The 20,342-nt window shown below is 43.8% G+C and overlaps 1 protein-coding gene across 3 annotated transcripts in view; it reads left to right on the forward strand.

The window, feature by feature from the left end:
* Nucleotides 1-757: 757 nt before the first annotated feature.
* The window catches only part of LOC105462441 (tyrosine-protein kinase Dnt-like), a 25,212-nt gene continuing 5,627 nt past the window's right edge, over nucleotides 758-20,342 (forward strand). For all 3 annotated transcript variants that reach the window (XM_011709036.1, XM_011709037.1, XM_011709039.1), the window contains exons 1-2: nucleotides 758-1,330; nucleotides 18,361-18,488. In XM_011709036.1, coding sequence (XP_011707338.1) covers nucleotides 1,231-1,330; nucleotides 18,361-18,488 — 228 coding nt within the window. In that variant the 5' untranslated portion in view covers nucleotides 758-1,230. The remainder of the gene's footprint in view (nucleotides 1,331-18,360; nucleotides 18,489-20,342) is intronic.

Below are 20,342 nucleotides of genomic sequence, written 5' to 3' on the forward strand. Positions count from 1 at the left end.
TATTGTGTGACGCATTCCAAGTCTCGAATGGGGGATTTTAATATACGATATTTGAAGAATCGTCGATATTATTTAATTTTATTCGCCTTTACATGCGCACGCATCATTTCGTCCAAAGATTTATCATATAGTTCTGTCACAACTAATCGATAAATGCCTCTGAATGGATATAAATAGCACGGATCTTGATCAATATTTTATCGGAGCACGTTGCATGCTCGTCACGTAGATCTAAATCTCGATCTAAACTAAATCAATGGTTACCGATAAACACGACAGAAGTTAAATGATTAAAGGCCGACAATTAACGGTTGATAAATCGCAAAAAACTGCAGCTGCAGGTACAAGCGGGTGACGGATGACACGCACGATCCAAATTAAATTCTCGGAATCTTCTTGCAGCGTGCAAAATGAGCGATCTCAATTTTTTTCCGCCAGCCTACTATTGCTCGGCTATCGTGCACTAAGTTGATTGGCAAACAACGGAAGGGTTGTTTGTGCTTAGCGCGTACTTTATTCGCCGATCCTCCGACTCGCGCTCGCGCGATATCGCCGTCAGTGAATTTTAAATTCAATTCCGGTCTCGTTCGAGCGCGGCCGTTCGATCTCTCTTGGTCGTGGACCCACGACCACGACCAAGACCATCCCATTGGGTTCCCTCGTAGGTGGACCTCGGCAAACCTCGGCCGTACTCGGCCGCTCTCGGTAGACAGGCCTGCTCCGACCCCAGACGACCCATGGCGATGGTAGCACACAACTGGTTGTGGCTTTCACGAGGCAGGCACGCCGCGCGCTCTCGATGAGCGTTCCGCTCCGCTCGCACCATTCCGTGTTGCCGTACCGTCCTGTCGATTTCGTCATACGGCGCGTCTCGCTCGACGGCGCGTCGCGGAGCATCGGTACGCCGTGGCGGCCTGGAGCGTGCGTTTCTCGCGTGTGGGAGTGCCCCTCGCGTCGGGTATAACGCGCGTGCCGTGTCGCGAGCTGTCAAACGGGAGACCGGCGCGTTTTCGCGCGGAATCGAAACGCGACCGGGGAAAAAAGCCGTCACGTGCACACGCGGAGTGGTTTTGCCGGCGTGGCCGCCACCCGCCCCGCGCGGCAAGATTTGCATCGCGCGAAATATGAACGGCGCAACGTGGGACAATTCGTAACGAGTGCTGTGCGGGTGTTCTCGCGTGCTGCGGCCGTAAATATATCTACGAGTACGAACGTCACGTGGCTGCCACGATGCTCTGGCGACTCGTGATACTGCTGTTCGTCGTCGCGCGGCCAGCCGCGGGTTACTTCAATCTCTTCCTCGGCCACGCGGAGGTTCGCAAGCTACTGGGTAAGAAGTTTTTTTGTTGAATCTTGGCAACACTCGTAAGGCAATGAAGAGGCGAGAGAGAGAGAGAGAGAGAGAGAGAGAGAGAGAAAGTAGGAGGCCGCGTGTTCGTTCAGCCGCTTCGCCGGCTATTGTCCTGCTGCACCGTTTAACGAATACCCATGAATGCAGTGATGTTCCGATAAAGAAACAATCGTTATGCTCGCTTTTTCTTTTCTTCCTACTTGCACACGTTTTTATATAGATTAATTGAATCGAATTGTTGAGAGGGAGAGAAAGAGAGAGAGAGAGAGAAAATATGTAAATTGAAATATTAAATAAATAAGTTTTTATGACGACATTAACTTTCCTAATTTAATTTAATTGTAAATACGTGTCAAAGGCAATCAATTTAAAAAAAACTACAAGTTAATTTTTTAAAAAGTCGCATTCATTTATGGAATAATATTAACCAATTATAGGGATTCAAACAATTTTCTATATTTAGATTTAATTTAAAAGTTCAGAGAAAATAAGGTAAGTTCGAATTATGATAAGCGACAATGAGAGAAGTTTCTTTGCGATACGTATATACTTATTGCATGCAGTTTCCTTCGATGCATAACTTATCTCGCCTCCGTGGAAGATAGTAGTATCAACGAAAGAGCACAAAAAGAAGATCCTGCCACTGTTTGTGCGGAGTTCAATATACTCCAAAGTGATATAAGAATTGATATCACTAATAAATTTTCGAAAGCTTGATCGCACACAATTCACAAAGATATATATTAATCTTAATGCAATATTATATACGCGTAAAAAATTGGAATTATATAAAACAAATATATAGAACATTATTTCTTAAAAGCGAAAAAGGTGAACTTTATTTTAAACATCGAAAGCAACCGATTTATAAAATCTACAAATTTTTAAAGATACATTAACATATGATTGAACCTGACAAATGATAAAAAACATGGTAACCTTTTTTCTTAAACAAAAGAATAAACTCGGACCTTTAAACTGCCATACAAATATATAAACGAACACAAAACAGAAAGTTTATGCTTTAGACACTATTATCTTCTTTAAAATATTTGCGCGTTGCTACTCTACATATTCTATAGAAGTCTGTGATTGCTACCGTTTGTCATTTTTGAATGTAGAATTTGGATTGTGCTTCTCAAATACTTTGCGCTGTTTTGAACATCGTTTATGTGTTAAATTGGCATAGGATACTGCGGAGTAATTTGAATAACAGTAAGCATTTGCAAGAATTTCAGAAAAATAAGAGATTTTAAGATACATTTCATTAGATTAATGTCTGATCTAATGAAATGTATCTTAAAATCTCTTGTTTTTCTGAAATTCTTGCAAATGCTTACTGTTATTCAAATTACCCCGCTATACCGTATATTCCCGCGCACGTGTAATATTTCTTATACAACGATTAAAAATACGTTTTGCATTTTATAGAGAAATGAGAAAAACACCGTGTAAAAAAGATAGATTGCGTTTAATGTTAGATAAATTGCGTGTCAGCTAAAGCATCTAATTTTATGGTCTGTGGCACACTCCTGCCGCAAAGGCGTAACATGGCGTAAAAAAAATGGAGCTTTAAATAAAAATATCCACAACATCCGCAAAGAGACATCATATTCGACGAGCTATACTGACTACGTCTCGATGAAACCAGAGAGCTACATTTTAGTTGAAGTATATAATAACATCAATTTCTTCCGAGGTTACGTGTTAATCGTATTCCTTCAACGAGAGCAAAACCTCGCACTTCATTCGTCCCTCATTTCTGTGCTCCACGGTAATAACTTCGGGTTGCAACAAAACCGGTATAATTTCAAGTATAAATCCGGTTAGGGACGACTTGAGAACAGGAAAATTGGCCGTCACGCATATCTCCGTATCGGAATTCCCTTTTAAAGCGATCGTTTTCCACTTTGTGGTTATTCCCAATGTAGCACGCGCAATTATCGGACAGGGCTGTTAACGGCGTTTATTATCGACAGTGATTTAATTCGAATGTGCAGTGTTACGGCAAATAAAGCTGTTTTGCGATGAGATAACTGAGAACAGTGGGAGAGATCCGCGTCTCTTAAATCTCCGCCTGTCCGTTATGTCCGAGACACAATTAAGAAGCTGTCATCGAAAATCAATTTCGGATACAACGATGAAACGCTCAGTGTGCGATTGTAATCGAGTATTGAACGTTAAATAATCGTCGGCAGTTTATATTATATATCGCGCCAAACTACCGACGGATAATCGCCATCATCCTATACGCAGTTGTTTCATTAACCACGCACCGTAATTGAAGCATACCGCGCGTCGCGACGCATAATCAGCGAATGTCAATAGCCGGGCAAGGCAGAGCGTTGAAACGCTCGCCGCTACGTTACGGGCTCATCGTATCCAGACATTCCGAATTGTTGCGAGAGAATTCGGAGCTATTTATGGCCGCAAGCCATCTAACGCCGACCGAAATATACCTGAAAGACGAATAGAAACTTTCACTCGTCGTATGCATCAATTTGCTTTTCCATTACCGTCTCGTTTTCCCGTAAAATTGATTTCATTGAATTAATTTTTTGCTCATTCTTATATGAATAAAATTGTATCTTATCGCGGATACAAAGCATTTCATTCAATTAAGGCGGATACAATTCATTATTCCTAACTCTGAATATATTTTTGTATCCTGCGGCGAAATAATTATCAGAGTTAAAAAATTTTTTTAAAACAAATGTTAAAATCGTACGTATCGTATTGATATTAATTTCGACTTTATCCCGAGGAGAATTGAATTTGGAATGTATGCGAAAAACGGATATTGTTAACGCATGAATCTAGTCGAAACAATGGCTGAAAGGTCTGTGAGAAATTACGGTACGCGTTCAAGCTGCAGAAGTAACAGAGTTTTATACAATGTGCAGTCTTCAAAGGGCACGCTTACAAAGAATAAATATCGCGCTCCGTTTTTCGTACGTAATCTTACATTGCCATCCATTGAGCGTGCCACATAAAGCCATTTTCACTTCCGATCTATTCCGGCTGTTCCATTCTCACGCTTTCGATCCTCTTTATCGCCGCTGCCGCTGCCTCTCTCGTCGTATCTCATTCGGTAGGCCCACGTTAGTCAGAAATCGTTGCTCGGCCCGGCGCACACGAATTCGTCGCGCGCCGGAAACGAATGCAGGGGACCACTCGAGGTGTGGCGGCGCGGGGCTTTCCAATATTTCCTCGGTAACTTTCACGACGGAGAGTAATTCGTTTTCGGGCCGTTGGACCGCGAAAAGCATTCGCTTCGTTGCCTCTTATCGTGGGGTACGACAGGGGGGAGGGGGAGAGAGGGAGGGTGCAGGGTGACGCGCGGACCCTGCGACACCTGAACCCCGTTCGGGACCGCCCTCGAGGAAAGTGCGTTCGCGCGTGGGATTGCACGTTTCGCCTCTCGATCGGCGTCTCGAGCATGTTTCGCACGGGAGTCAGAGTCGTCGACGACGTATCGACTGGCACGCAATTGGAATCTCGAGCTGAATAAACGTGAATTGTATGCACGCGTCATATTCTATTCGAAAGAACAAAATTTAATGAGTAAAATTAAAATTTGTACACGATCAAAAACTCTTTGAGCATCCTCTTTCCATTACAGAAAATGTGTGTAAAACTTCATCGTTAGAGTATTGATAATTATCTTTAAAATGCTTTAATGCCGATGGCAAAAACGTCGAGTAAAATTTATACATAACTGTAATATTGCGAGAGAGAAAGAGAGAGAGAGACTGGTGTGGCAGCAATAATGTAAAACGAACGGTTACGCGGCGAGTTATATTGTTTCCACTTCAATAATTTATTACAACGCGAGGGGCATCGGAGGCGCGATTGTTGAGCGTTTTAAATCACGCAAATGATGCGTTGTAATTAAAGATAAAGATTTATGGCTGCGCACGAAATTGCATGGTTGCAATTGGCTACACCGTTTATTGTAGCCCCGCGTATTAGTATCTGTCACAACAATCTCATTGACCTCATTGCAGCACAAACGTTCGGCAAACCATAATGCGATAAAGTCTGTGGAATTAAACGACAGAATTATCAGATACAGCCATCAGCACCGTATAGCATGATTATTATTATACATAATTATTATAATTATTATAGTATAGATAATTCTCTTCAGATTATCGTAAACTTTTCTTAAAAACAGATATTTTCGTTTAAATATTAAAAAAGTCTCTTGCAAATTAAATTTAAAATGGAAATAAATAACAAAGAAACTTAGTCTTTAATTGTCAACAATTTCAACGATTGTTTAAAGAATTTTTATCTGACTTTCAGTTGTCACGACGATAAAAATTATAAGGCTACGTGAGAGTAGATAGCGTCTCCAAATATTCCTCGATGTCGCTATATTCAAAGAATTCGCAGTTTATGTATCGAAAGCGCGCGAATAGCACACTTTGTGTGTAATGTCGACTAATAGAATCGGCAGGAAAACGTACCGATTTAATGTAAATAGGTATTAATAGACGTTCTAGCCGGGCGGAGTCGCATTCTTCGAGGTTCACGCGTGGCGTTCGAACGCGCGATGCCTGAAACTTTGCATATACCTCCTTTCCCGAGCCAGGCTGTAAGCGACTCGAAAGCAAGACACACTCTCGTCAATATATGCGGATCCGACTGACAACGTGATAAGTCATTCTACCGGCGTTTTCAATCACGGCTTCGTTGATCACGATGGGCCCCGTCGAAGTCCAAAGTGTATGGGTACCCAATTCCTTCTACGAAACACAGCAGTAAATTTCTACGACTACATGACTGCGCGAAAGCTACCTCGACCTCTACGGCCGCAGGAAACCTTCTCGCGCGGCGCAGCATGGCATTATAATATACGAGAGGCGTAATAAAATATTATAACGAGGTCCTTGTTAAGCGACGGCGGCGTGGGGCGCCGCGCCGCGCCGCGCAGGCCGCGCTTGCAGGACCGGCTCTAGTTTGTTTAGACACCGAATAATCGACAGTCACTCGTCTTTGTTTTGTTCTCGCAAGGGTCGCGCTTCTCTCTCTTCCTCTTCTTCTTCTTCTTCCTCCTTTCCTCCCTCCCCCCCCGGTCTCGTCTCCCGTTGCCTTTTTTTCATACCTTCTCCTTTTTATCGCTTTCTCGTTTAGTCCCGGGTACCGAGGTAGAAGGCCAAGTCCTCAGATGGACCCCTCCGATACACCGATTTCAAAACGGCTCTTGCCTCGCAGCCCATATGGGCCCCCCGAGCTTTCCAAACCCCGTGGAACAAGGCGGTTTCCAGTTTCCGTATTCGCTATAGAGTTTCCTGTTTCTTCCGCCCGTTCCCCACGACCGATCGCGGCCGAGAAATCGATCTCGATCGTGAATACGTTCCGAACGGTTACCTGCGAATATAATCGGAGTACGGGGAGAGGGAAGAACAACCTCGGCGGTATATTGAATATGAGAAGCGGTCGTCCGCCGTATAAATTCTCGGCCCGGTGGAATGGCGGACGATAAATTGCGCCGCACGAGTGGTAAGCAGGTGGCAGAGACACGGTCTTAAAATTTGGGACTTATCTTGGAAGCGGCGGGGGCCCGCGTACACGTCCGCTACCACTCGACGTGGGATCGTATAGCGTTAACTTGGATAAGATAAGTCGGAATTTCACCGGTACCAAGTTACATTCTTCCTTCTCCGATTTCACGCTGCTCAAGGCGCGAAGTAAATTACGTTTAATCGCCGATCGATTCTCGCGATCGTGTTACTTCGCCGTCGTCGTCGTCGAAAGCGTTGGAAAGGGTACCCCCTTCGGTTCCATTTATTTCCGATCCAAATATCCATTATTTTACTCTCGGGCTCTCCGGCTTTTTCGTGCCGTTCCTTTTAATACGTCGACCATATTATTTTGTTGCGACATAATTTTGCTCCTTCCATACTGACTTTCCATTCTGTTTAATAAATCGTCTTGCCGCACTGTAAATTTAATTCGATATTACCATTCCTCCCGTCTTTCTACTACATCACGTTTTACATTTAACGTTTCACTTCAATTACTTGTACGTATTTTTAATTTATACAATAACATAATGACGTTGCAATAAAAAATTACATCTCTTACAGTTATTTTTATTCAGTCTGAATCAAGTAGATTTTGCTTGATAAATAAATTTCGACTTGTTAGCGTTTACATTTATTTGTGAGCGTGCATGGAGCAACACTGTATTTGTTTATGAAATTAATATGCGCGACAAATACATTAAATACACCGATTCGAACGAGCGTCACCCGTCAGAAGGCCGTGTCAAAACACGAAAACAGCGTACATCTCGGCCCGAGGCGTCTCTTCGTTCGTGTGAGTCCGGCTTGGGCTCGACCTTAGCTAGTTAGGGCCTGACAGGCCCATCTTGATGTTACCCGTGGAGTAGGGCCGCTTCAAAGGCCCCGACCAGGGCCCCGTGAAAACGTTTATGCTCGTACAATGGCGTAGGGATTGGTGTGGCTGTGCTCGACGTTCGATGCGTGCCCCGTGATAACGACGTGCATTAATCGAGGACGAGCCGATGGACCCACGACAAGAGGCCGCCGGTGTCCGGTAGCGATAAATATCGCGATGGCCGAGGATGAGAGCCCGTTCGGCGCTGAGAAACGCGTGGGAGCGAGAACGCAAGACTACGGATTTATAATGATCAATGCGCGCGAAGAGCGACAAGGGCGGGGGAGGGGGAGGGGGGTCGGGGGAGACGTACAACGACGACGCGCCGGCGATGCATCTATCTACCTATGCGCGCGAATGACAGAGAGTGATGAGGTACGAGAGAGGGGTAGACAGGAAACGCGCGTGTACGATTTCAGGATGGACCGGGCCCGGGCGGATGCTGCGCCCGTGTCTGCATCAATCTTCGGCTCCTCGTTAAGATCCGCGCCTTAAGTTTTCACTTGTGTGTGCGCGCGCGGGCTCGTTCGCTCGTTCGGCATCGTCCAACATACGCATCCAGGGTCGCGTCTGTCGCTGTATGAGTGAGGGACATTTACATGAGATGCCGTTGCAGGGAGAAGAAACGGGAACCCCCCGTGGATTTTCTTCCGAGGAGGAAAAAAAAAGGGAAAGCAGGAGTGAGAGAAAGATGGGATAACGCTTGGCAACTCTCTTGCGTTTTATTTGTTTTGGGTCGAAAGAAGGAAATCCTTGAAAAGAAAAAAAAAACATCCTGTAGATGGGATCTGCCGAGTTTTAAATTCTTTGGCGACGTGTATTATCTTTCTCATACGGACGAGACGAATGAAAGCGCCGTTCGAGCTTTGACAAGCTGGATTGCGTCAATTCCCTTGCAAATAACGCGCTGTCGTAATTTTCTTTCGAAGAGAAAACGTGGTTTAAAAGTTTCGAAATCGCTTTCATGTAATCTTATTACTATATTATTCCTCCTCAATTGAATTTATTCTAAAATTTTCTTAACTTAATTTTTTTCAATAAATAATCTTATCTGCAATCTAAAATTTAACATTGCCGTATATTGTTTAAGATATGTTGATAGGACTTGATTTATCCGAAAACACATTGCGTTACATGAATATTCGTTTCCAACACCACTTGCCAAACAACCCTTAAATTACAATTCTCGTGCACAGAAGTGCAATATAATTCGTGTGTCAAGTTAGACAGTATCGAATCGTATAATGGAACAGACTTTCGCAAAGACCTCGTTTGCTCCGAGAGTTTTCAAAGCCGTGGAGTAAAACTGGAGTGCACCCCAGTTCTCTTATACCAATGCCCTTCCGTGACAATTCTCAAGAGAGACAATTCTCTCTTGAGAATTATCACGGAAAGCTCCGCATTTGGCAGGATATTTGCCGCGAAGCTTTGTTGGCGACCCATTTTCTATTTCTCGAAATATAGGATGCTCTCTCTCTCTCTCTCTTTCGCTCTCTGTGATTCTTTGATCTCGCATCGTTGCGCTGTGCAAAGCTAAAAGCATACTGCGAATAATTAAAGCCGCTCCATTTTTATATTATAGTTCAACCAAAAATATCATATACTATGCATTTACGCGATTAAAGATTTTTATTTGATTTAATACCGCATAATCCTAAATTAACAGATTAAAAGAATCTGCAGTTATTGAATTTTAGTATTTTTAGATCGAGCTACAAACCTAAAAGTAAAAGAAAGTAAAAGAAGGTGGCTCTATTGAAGTTTAGATGTCAAAGGATTTTATTTTCAATTAATTAAGAGTCGCGAACGTTCGTTCCTTTATCTGCGGGGTTGTCTGTATATTTCGTTCGTTGCTCCGCACCGACGGCAATATCCATCAATTTCTCGCTGTTATCCTCGCGGGGAATCTTTTAATCCTCGTCCGCGCGCGAGACCACTGCAGCCTCCATCCAGGCGAGCCCTGAGTGACAGGATCTTAACGAGCATCTGCTCCTCGAAGATGAGTCGTCCGTCTCTCTCCTGGTCCTCCGTGGAAAACACTCGAAAGATTCAGCGAGTGTATACGTGGCCCTTTCTCGGAGTCTTCAATATGAGAACGTGATTCCAGCATTTCGCCGACGTCGCGTCCACTCGAATCGTACATTCGTTCGTCCTCTCGCGCATTCGCCCCGGTACTAACACCACAATCCCGCCCGAAGAAAATATTTTTCTAACGTCTATTCCACGGATCATCGGCCCTTATAGAGGGTGACTCGGCAAGGTAGGAGCGCGCGAACCTGCAGCTTTCTCGTACCCACAAACAGTTTTTGACAAATGAGTCCCTAAGCGATAGCCGCTGTCGTTCAGGAACGCGAAAAAAAAACTTCCTAAAATCTTCATTTTGTAGGGACCTCGACGGGGATGATTTCTCTCTTTCGTATCTCATCTTGAAATGACAAGCCCCGGTTCAAAGTATGCCGTAGTATAAACATCGCGCACGATCTCGCAGTTCACGTTTATTCTTATCCGAATATTGCATCTTGACGTTTGCTTTAATAACAGCCGTGCCTGAATAAGAGGATTACGATTTAGCACAGACTGTTATCGGTTCTCGAAGTATATTTCGGGCATTAACATTTTTTTTTCTCTTCCCTCACCGCAAAGTCGCGTTGCGTCGGGCAATTCTCCAGATGACTTAGTATCGGCCGCCGCCGCGTTGCAATAAAAATAGAAAACTCGCCGGGTAGTTCGTGCACTACCAGGGTTTTACATTTCGAGTGTCCTGTCGTGTTCCACGTCATCTCCCGTGACAGCAGACGAAATTCGAAGCGTGTTGCTCGGATCTTATCTGACCATCGGCGCCAGGAAGAGGAACACGCCGCGCCGGTAGGTAACTTTAAAATTTCGAAGCCTGCGGTGGCCTAGAGATGCCATCACATTTGGAGTCCACTTCGGGTTTCCTTTCGGATCCCACAGCGGGGGATATAGTGCGTCCGCTTTTTGCGTCTATCGTGTTCCCTCTCCCTCTCTATCTCTTTCTCCCGTGCGTTTTTTTCCCTCTTTAAGACTCGCCATAGGAGTTGTCCCCTGACAGGCCGCAGTGATAAATCGCGCTTGACAATCGCTCCATGCTGCCAGTGGAGAATCCTTCGAAAAGATTGATTCTTCTTAGAGACGTCGCGTAGGGGACATGCTCTCGCGAAACACGTGTATCCAGCTTAGATAAGCTTTTTTCAAACAAGTGACAAAAACACTCGTTTCTAGCGCGAATTACGAAGAAAGAAAATGGAATGTGTTGTAGAAAGTAACTTGTAACTGCATAGTAATTGACGTCCTCGATTTATAAGTACATCACAAGTTAAGAATAATATTTATTATCAATATATCATAGAAAGAAAGAAATTTTATTATACTCACTGATTATAGACATTAATTTAGATTTTAATTTCCGCAACTTTTTTTGCATGTAGGCATAAATGCCTCATGCATTCGTTCACATTAAATTCGTATAAAGAATCGGAATAACTTTTATGAACGAGTTGTAATATAAATCATATCACTTATACAATTGATCACGTAATAATGCTAATATAATCAGAAGATTATTTGAAAGATTAAATGGAGGTAATAAAACCGAAAGGAAAAGAATCTTAAAGAATCGAGAAACGTTCGCTATATGCAATCAGGAAATGAACCAGAATAATTGTGCGACGTGATGTGGTCGACAGCTCGAAGGATTAAATCCGAAGAAAGCCGTTTGAAACGGATCTAAAAGGATCATGTGGATCGTTCCTTCGACTCGACGTCCTCGCGGGCCCGGCCTTAACGAGCTTCTTCGATCTCGCATTGCGCACGAACGTGCTACGGGCGAGAGAGAAAGAGAAAGAGAGAGAGAGAGAGAGAGAGAGAGAGAGAGAGAGAGAGAGAGAGAGAGAGAGAGTTATACTCGATGCCGCTGTCGTGATAAATCCAGTCGTCGTAATCCTCTTCATGTCCGAGTCCTGATTGCCAGCTAGTGCTGCCATATGTCGTAGCACCGACGACATCTCAATCAACCCACCCATCTGTCAACCCCTGTTTAGTCGCCTCGACGATCGTGGCTGGTGTCCGATATAACGACGTACCGTGCAGTCATATCTCCGAGCCAATCGCCACGAGGGGTGTCTGCTCCGCGAACAATATTATTTTAGCTCCCGATGCGCCAGAATCACATCGTCCCTGGCCAGGCGACGTTTGCTTTTGGTTCCTGCCTCGCTACTATTCTCTCTCGCCCTCGACAAATAAACCTAAACCGCGGTCGTTATGCATGATGCATCGCTCGTAGGATCCATTCGGAGTTTATTCCACGCCGCGATGCGCTTTGTTCGGGAATACTTGCCACTTCTGAATGTAACCACGGTAAGAATGGACTCCTGATCATAATGGATGACTCGCGGTTTAACGATAAATAACGTTCACGGAATGTGTATATATTGCCAAAAATGTAAAAAATGTATATTGACAGTACCTCCGTACATTTTGCGTACACATATATCGTGTAAAATAAATGTGTATATATTTATATGTACTCTCTAAATTTTCTGGAGTAAATCTCACTCCAAAAGATTAAAAATACTGCCACTCGGTTACTCGAGTGGCAGTATTTTCACTCTTTCGGAGTGACATTCACGCCAAAAGAGTGAAAAGTCACTCCAAAAAATTTAGAGAGATAGGTACATAAAAACCGTTGCAAAAATATTAACCAATAGGATTTTTTTCTACGAGATGTTAAATTCATTTCGTCAAAAATAGATCGCACATAAAGCATTCATGCGCCATCCCATTTTTTTCATGCAATCTTAATAAATCCGTCCGATGTATTACGATCGACGAACCATGATTTCGAAGTAAAGGAATACGAATGACTTTTCCTTAATCCTTCCGGAGATCGTAAAATTCGTAAAGCAGCGTTGGAGTTTGTGGGGTCCCATCGAGCAGTCCCAGAAACGGCAGCCTGTAATGACTCTCCCTAAAGTTTCCCTCTCTCTGCGTCTTGCCTATCTTTGCTCCTCTTTAACGTTATTCCGGAGTGAATTATAACTGATGTCGCGCGAAGTTACGCCTTCCTGGATTTAACCTATGGCCCGAGGAGAAGAGCTCAGGGAGTAAGAGAGAGAGAGAGAAAGAGAGAGAGAGAGCGGATATGGAGGAGACAGCAGGGAGCGGGCTAAAAGACAGAGGAGGATTCTGACGTTGACCGGAGGAGGTAGGGAAGGCAGCAGGAGAGAGTGTACAAACGACGCTCAGGACTTGCCCAGGACTTATGGGTTATTCAGGAGACCCCTGTCGGCACAGAGGGAGGGAAGCCGTTCGATATATGCTAAGCAGCCAGTCTCCTGCATTATATATATATGCACTCGGCTCGCACGTGGACGAGGGAGTCGCGATATGTGGGCACAGATGCGTGCGCGCCAGGTACGCGGGATGTCTCAGAATTTATATAGTTTCGCTAAAAAAAAAAGGAGATGAACGCAGGGATGATTGCTTTAACGTCAGAGTATCAATAGTCACGTGTATACATATATCTAATTAGATGTAGACACGCAAACGCATAATTTTACCAATATAATCAGAAAACAAAACGAGACTCGCCCGAACAAAAATTTGATTGACTCGATTTTGCCAAGATGCTTAACGTTTAAAACCGATATTGATGAGGAAATGTATTCCAAGCTCGGATAAAGGATCCGTAATCAGGAGAAAGGGCGTGGCATCTGAGTCACCCTGTGTACCGACGCCCACGTCGTTTGCTCGCGATGGCGAAAGTGAAAAATATCTCGCGCAGCGGCGGCAGCAGCAACACGTACGGGCGCGTGCCCGTGTACGTGCAGTATATACGTGAAATTGCGTGTACACACGCGGCGTACGTGCACGCATACGGACGCTAGCGCGTTATTAGATCTCTCGGGGTATAGCGAGCCGAGATATCGGCGGGTATATGCCAGCTGGCGCTGATCTGGTCGTTAACCTCGCACGCGGATCATTTTTGGAGCACCGTTAACACCGGACTTTCCTCAGAAAACTTCGGTCTTTTACGCGCGCGGGGCGGAATTTGTCGTAAATCACGATGCGCGCGCGCACGGGCGCGCCTTTGCGCTCGTTGCACGCCGAACGTGCGTCTGCAGCGGACTTCGCGTTCAGATTCGGAGTATCGAGATTTATCGCACTTTCCGTCACGATGCGCGTGATGAATGCAATTGCGAGCCACCCTCCTTTCTTCCCGCCCCACCCGTGCGAAATGGAATCGATGTCGCAAAATGGACATTCCTGTGTAACGTGAAATGGTACTTCAATCGACTACGAAGTTAAAAAACAAAGGCAAGATAACAGATATCTATATTTAAAAAAAACGACATAATAATTCTTTCTCGTTTTTCCTCATAAAAAATGATTCGTATTTTCGCTCTTTATTACGAATAAATTCCTCCATAATCTCGTTACATTCGATAGTAGACCCATTCGAGATCCCATGGTATTCTCCATGGCGACCTGTCGTTCGCGCTATTGATGCACGAGACGCGACGGCATGGAACGGGAATCGACCGAAAATCGCGCGCGGGCCGCATTGTGAGTAGGCGTCACGTGAATCCAATATTTCCTGTTCCACCGACCTGCTCCATCTGCATTTTCCCCTCTCTCTCTCTCTTTCTCTCTCTTTCCCTCTCTCTCTTTCTCATTCTCCCTCGTTCTCTTCCAATATCTCGCCCGTCTGCTCCGTCGTCTCCGCTTTTAAGAACCTCGCCACGGGAGGATCTCGTTATACTCGTACCGGATTTCATATTCGGAAGGTGTTGGGTTTCTGACCCAGAACCCTCCCCCTCACGGGTCCCCGCCGGTGGCAGACTCCGTTGAAGGCAATTCTGCATGGGCCCTGCAGCACTTCGAGATTCGGGCCTTTTATTCCGACCAGTTTCTCGGGGCTGCGCCCGTCAACTTCGCTCAATACCGTATTTTGACAGCGGAGGACACGTCGCACCGCAGAATTTCGCGGTTGGTTTCGCGCCACGCATCCGCTCGTTTTATTCGCTCGTAATTCATTTTCATATTCACCTCATGAGCGCGTTCTCTACTTTTGTTTCGAATATTCCAGCTATGAAGTAACATGTATAAAATATTCTTCGAATATTATTACACGTTGTTTCGTAGCTAGTTACTAAATAGAATTTTGCTGACATCTGTATTTTGCAACCGACTCGATGTTGAAAATAATGAAATGCAAAATGAAGAAAAATTGTGGATTACTTTGGAAAATCCCATAAACTTATGAAATATGTAGAGAGAAACTGCGTGTTACGTATAGGTTTTCTTTTTTTCTATTTTTTTTTTGCAGATTTATGCTGGTTTACATATTAATGTTACATATATCTTTAATAAATATTTAAATAGATAAATAAAATTGTAACTCGTTAATTTAATACTACTCGTAACAATCGCTAAACCATTGTATTAAAGCATTATTTTTTGTAGGGTCTTTTCGGATTTCTTCAAAGAGATCGCACGGTTGTCCCTTCCTCATTGTCTTTAAACGTCTTATTCTCACCCTTATTATCCTTGTTCTATTATTCGGCGAACCTCTACTCGTCAACGTGGCTCAATGTCGTATTTTGACAGTGCAGAATACCGTGGCGTGTGAAATTTCTCCGGCTGCACTCGGCAGGATTTTTCTTTTATACGCCTATTCGGCCCTTTCAAGGGGAGTAAAAATTCCTTTAGAATTATTGCGTCTCCAGACAGTAGTTACGCAAGCTGGAGACTGTACCACAGCGATAGCTTCTTTCAAACAGTTTGATGTATTCAGGTTATCGTACTTCTTGAGTTCCGGAATAGCCTTTTTACTTGCCATTTACCTGCTTTTTTTTCCTTGCTTCGCTCATTTCGATCTTTAATGTTCCCTTCTTTGCGCTCAAGAAAGTGTCTCAAATGTTCTTACACTAATCGTTGGAATCGTCGCAATCTGATGAACGTAGTTTAAAACATTTCTTAAACAGAATTTTTGAAGCACTCTTAATGCGCGCGACTAATCCTAATTTTATTTCAAAAATAAGGCATTGAAAATTGTTTTTGCCTTTTAAGCTTATTAAAATTGATTAAGTTTTAAAAATTCTATTCCATTAGAAACTAAATAATTATTTCAATTTCAATGAACACTTTACGAAATTCTTTCCTACTTTAATGCGGCGCACTATTTTCTCTTGTCAAGTTAACAAGAAAATCGTGTATTAAGATATAAAAGATTCAGTCGCGCCTTCTTCAAAAAAACACCAAAGAGATCCTAGATCTTTATCTGCGTACCCGCACAGATCGGCCAAATTCAACGGTGGTCGAAAAATTCTTTCTGCTTCTTATCTTACGGCCATCGCGGCTTGGTGAAAATGGCAATAATTCCGTATACGATTCAACGGATACGATCGGTAGTCGGTGGACGCGGTGGGACAGTAGGTGCAAGTTGTGTGAAAAAAAGCCTATAGTTCCGTACAATCCCTCCGTGACAATTGTGCCTGGCAGCAGTTGCAAGGGTCGACGCCTTTACTGAAAGGGCTTTTTCCCTCTCCTTATCCTTCTCGCCAGCTCGCACGTCCCTTTCGTCGCTCTCTGGCTCTAGCGCTCGCGCGGTAAGCGCAGACAGAACATCAAAGGATCTCTGCTACCCAACGACCTGCTTCCACCCGCTTGCAAAGTTCCCGCATAATCGCACGGGAAGAGTGCCGAAGAGGTTGGTGCCACCTCTTCTTGACTAGATAAGAGACGGAGGCAAGCCGCGGTAACGAGGTCATAGACGGTGCGTCGCGTCGGCGACGACGGGGGGTGGTGGGGAGGGAGAGAGAAACGATGACAAGGTAAAGTTATCTTTGATGCCGGAAGGATTACACTTTGCCATCCAACGCGCGGGAATGGAGTGGTCCGCGCCGGATTAACGACCATGAAAGACTCTCCCTACGGGGAATATGCGCGCGAATTGGATTATCTTGGCAGAAACGTGTACCGAGGCGCAATTAATTATTATCCGTTGGACCTTTATCCCTGTGAATCGAATCGTATATTATTCGCAGAGCAGCGAATTTCTCAAAGGAAATAACAACAAACAACCTCATGGTTGTTCAGCTTAATACCATATTCGCCGATATATTTCTCATTCAAAGGCGGGTTAAGCGCACCTGCCGTGTGGGTGCCTCCATTGGTTTCTTTCATGCCACTTCTGATATTCTTGAGAGAAATCGATTTCTAGAGCAGGTAGCTGTCCAACAGACACTCATATAGGTTTTTCAGAAACGGGAATAACCATTCTCGAGGGGACGCTCGCGGGGTCGTCTTTCACGATCTTTTTTTTTACGATCGCCCATGACGGGGCACCCGCTGCACAGGACGGCGAGAGCAGAGCCTGGTCGCAAAAACGACCGGTACCGAGGTCGTAGGTATATACGATATCTGATGCAGAAAACCGGTAAAGGCCGCGGGGCTACAGAAAGAGCGAAGCAGGGAGAAGCCGAACGAGCCAGGCGAACCGAAGGCAAAGACACGATCGTGGGGGCAGCGCGGCACATTGTCTTCGGGTGACTTAAAAATCCAACTCGTGCCTCGTTAAACACGCTATCAGATACAACCGCAAAGGATAGACCCTCGCCGAGGGAGAACACGACGTGTGCCCATGTCCCGGTCCCTTTCACGGAAGATTCTCCTTCTTACTACACTCCCCCGATACTCCACCTTCGCCAACTCGCCCACGTAACCTTGCAGCTCCCGCTCCCAGCCTTCGCCTCGGTTGAGTCGTCCGGTAGCATAATATGTGCTAAGCGTGGGTCCGATGGGATGGGCGAAAATTTAGCGAAGCGAATGCGCATCACGCGGCAATTTGTTGTTCTGTCCGTGTATACTAAGTACGCTTTGTATCCCCGCGGGTGGTAATTATTTATATGTTTACAGATAATTCAGGCAAGCAAATTTTCTGTCTTTCAAATAATTTATTATAATGTGCTGGTTAAAGTATTAATATTTTTATAATTACTTTGAAAATAATATAATATAATATAATTGAATATGTAATTATTAATTTTCAAATAAATTATTAATGATATATAGGTAATATACATATTCCACGAAAAATTGTATGTGTACATCTATGAAAATTATCTTTTATGTTTCATTTAATATGTTGTTGATAGGTGTAATAATTTCTATAGCACTCTAGTTTTACTTTCGAATATTTGTCAAGTTTTCGTGACACTTGAAATATACGAGTAGGCATTTTTAATGCTGAAGTCACGACACGCGTACTGACTCTCGTAGATTTGTGGGACAAATGCACGCTATGTTAATTGTAACATGAATGAAACAGAATGAGTCATCCACTCGTAATCTGTATCAGACAATTTCTTATGCACAGGGGGATAAAAAATAACCTGCGAACAAATAAATATTCTCTTCCTGTTAAACGCGACAAGTCACGCTATTAATTTCGTAATTTCCGAAGATTTACAAACGTTTTATGTATACCAATTTGCACGCCAATTAAAATAAACATGAAGAGCTTGAATGCTCTTAGATTTTTTTCTGTTAAATCAACGATATATTTATGTGTATTTCAGGACTGAATGGAGAATTATACTACGTCAGGGACGGCGTCGTAAACAAGTATGCTATGGGGTTCGTTGTTCCTGTACCAGCGTTAATTCACAAGCTCCACTTCACATGGGAAAATCTCGCTGGTAGACCGGTAAGTTCGTGTAATAAAATAATATGGACATTAAAATTTTAACGCTGGCGCATAATTGTACAGACTGCGTCGTAAAAAGCGCATCAGTAGTAAAGATATATATATAGTGAAGGTTTAAATGGAAAGATATATAGCTATGCGATTGTTGAGCAGCGTGCCTTGAAAGTCCGACAATTTGATTTGCATTAATTGTATCGGATGGCTCTCGTAAAGAGCAGAAATTTGACTTTAAAACGAGTTAATCATGAAATATTTAGAGCAGAAGGCGTCTCTCGGACTTTTATTAAGAGCCCGGTTGAGGTGTTACGCAAGAGCAAGTGCAAAAAGATGCGAGGGAATAGAATTTAAAGCGAGCAGACAGCGCGGTGACCGAGGACCGGAATTATCCATGCGCGAGACATTTACGTGCACAAGATTCTCGACGAGTGTCTTCTTATTTATGTCTATGTCCGTTCCTCTGACTTTTCCACCGTTCCACCCGCGCGCCTCTCTTTGCGCTCCTTGCGCCGGGATTAAAGTCGCGCCCGCGGCTGAGAAATGCTGAAATTGCTCGTTAACGTAGGAATTCGCGTCACCGCACGTAAGACACTTCAAGAGACGAACGGATCTCATCCGGCGAACCTCAGCGTTTTTCAGGGTTCAGCGATCACACCGTCCAGCCATTCGAGACCTTTAGCCGATCTTTATTCGCGTTTCTCTCGTGTCCTTACAGCGCATCGTACTTATCGGGATTATTGAGGCATATCGTGCTTTTCAGTTTTTTTTTCGAGTTCTCTGCAGCGCGTCGCAATGGCGTAGTCATCTCAGGAGCAAATACGGGACGTTCAATTAATCTTAGCGAAGCACGATGGAAATTACATGACGTATTCGTTTATCGGGAATTAATTAATTGTCTCGAGATTCCTTATCACGTTTTAATTAAAACTCGTATTTCCCTTCCTCGACTCGCACGTCTCGACGATTCTTCCTTTTATTTTCGTCGCATACATTTGTTAATATTACTAAGAGCCTGCCTATCGACTTCTCCTACTTTATGTTCTAAAATAACCAACGGGCATCCTACCGTGCGAATTAATTTTATGTTACTCTTAATGTAACGACGCGGCGAACGCCGCGTGATAGTTATGACGGTGAGAATCGCGCAGCTGCATATTCATGTGGGACATAAAATCGAAACCAGACTCCGTGTGTGTGTCTCTCTCTCTCTCTCTCTCTCTCTCTCTCTCTCTCTCTCTCTCGTCCATGCCAATTTCGCGTAGCATCGTTCTCAATCCCATTGCATACTTTGAAAGCGTTTTAGTGATATCACAGTGATTTCATTGCTCCAATATCATCGATAGAGTAAAAGTCTGTTGGCGACTCTGGCGCGCGAATTCGTCGTAATGCACCCACATGGTAATCGCGCGAGCGCTCGTTTCGGATCCGAGTCATCCAACGAACGCATAAATCTGGCGAAGCGATGACGGGAACATAAATCTCAGTCGACACAAACGACCTCTTCGTAATGAGCACGGGCAGCATTTAAAAAAGTATGATGAAATATGAGCTAAAATTATTCGTAATGCACAAACATATAACAGATTTATGTTAATCCAATATGCGAAACTGACGCGACGACCATTTATTCCGAGTTAATTAATCTGTCGGATAATAATATATTGTTCTTTTTCGGTTTCATCTGATATTAATCGTGATTTATAAATAGTTGCAGCTTTGATTGTGAAATACGGGCAGTTATTTTTTTGCTACTAAACATGCTTAATATTTTCTATTATTATAACTTTACTTATTACGTTGGTTGGATAATTTTTATATGAGAAAAAGCTTTCTTTTCTCTGTGTTTATAAAACTGAC

This window comes from Wasmannia auropunctata, unplaced genomic scaffold (assembly GCF_000956235.1).
Source record: "Wasmannia auropunctata unplaced genomic scaffold, wasmannia.A_1.0 LD336099.1, whole genome shotgun sequence".
NCBI classification, from domain to species: domain Eukaryota; kingdom Metazoa; phylum Arthropoda; class Insecta; order Hymenoptera; family Formicidae; genus Wasmannia; species Wasmannia auropunctata.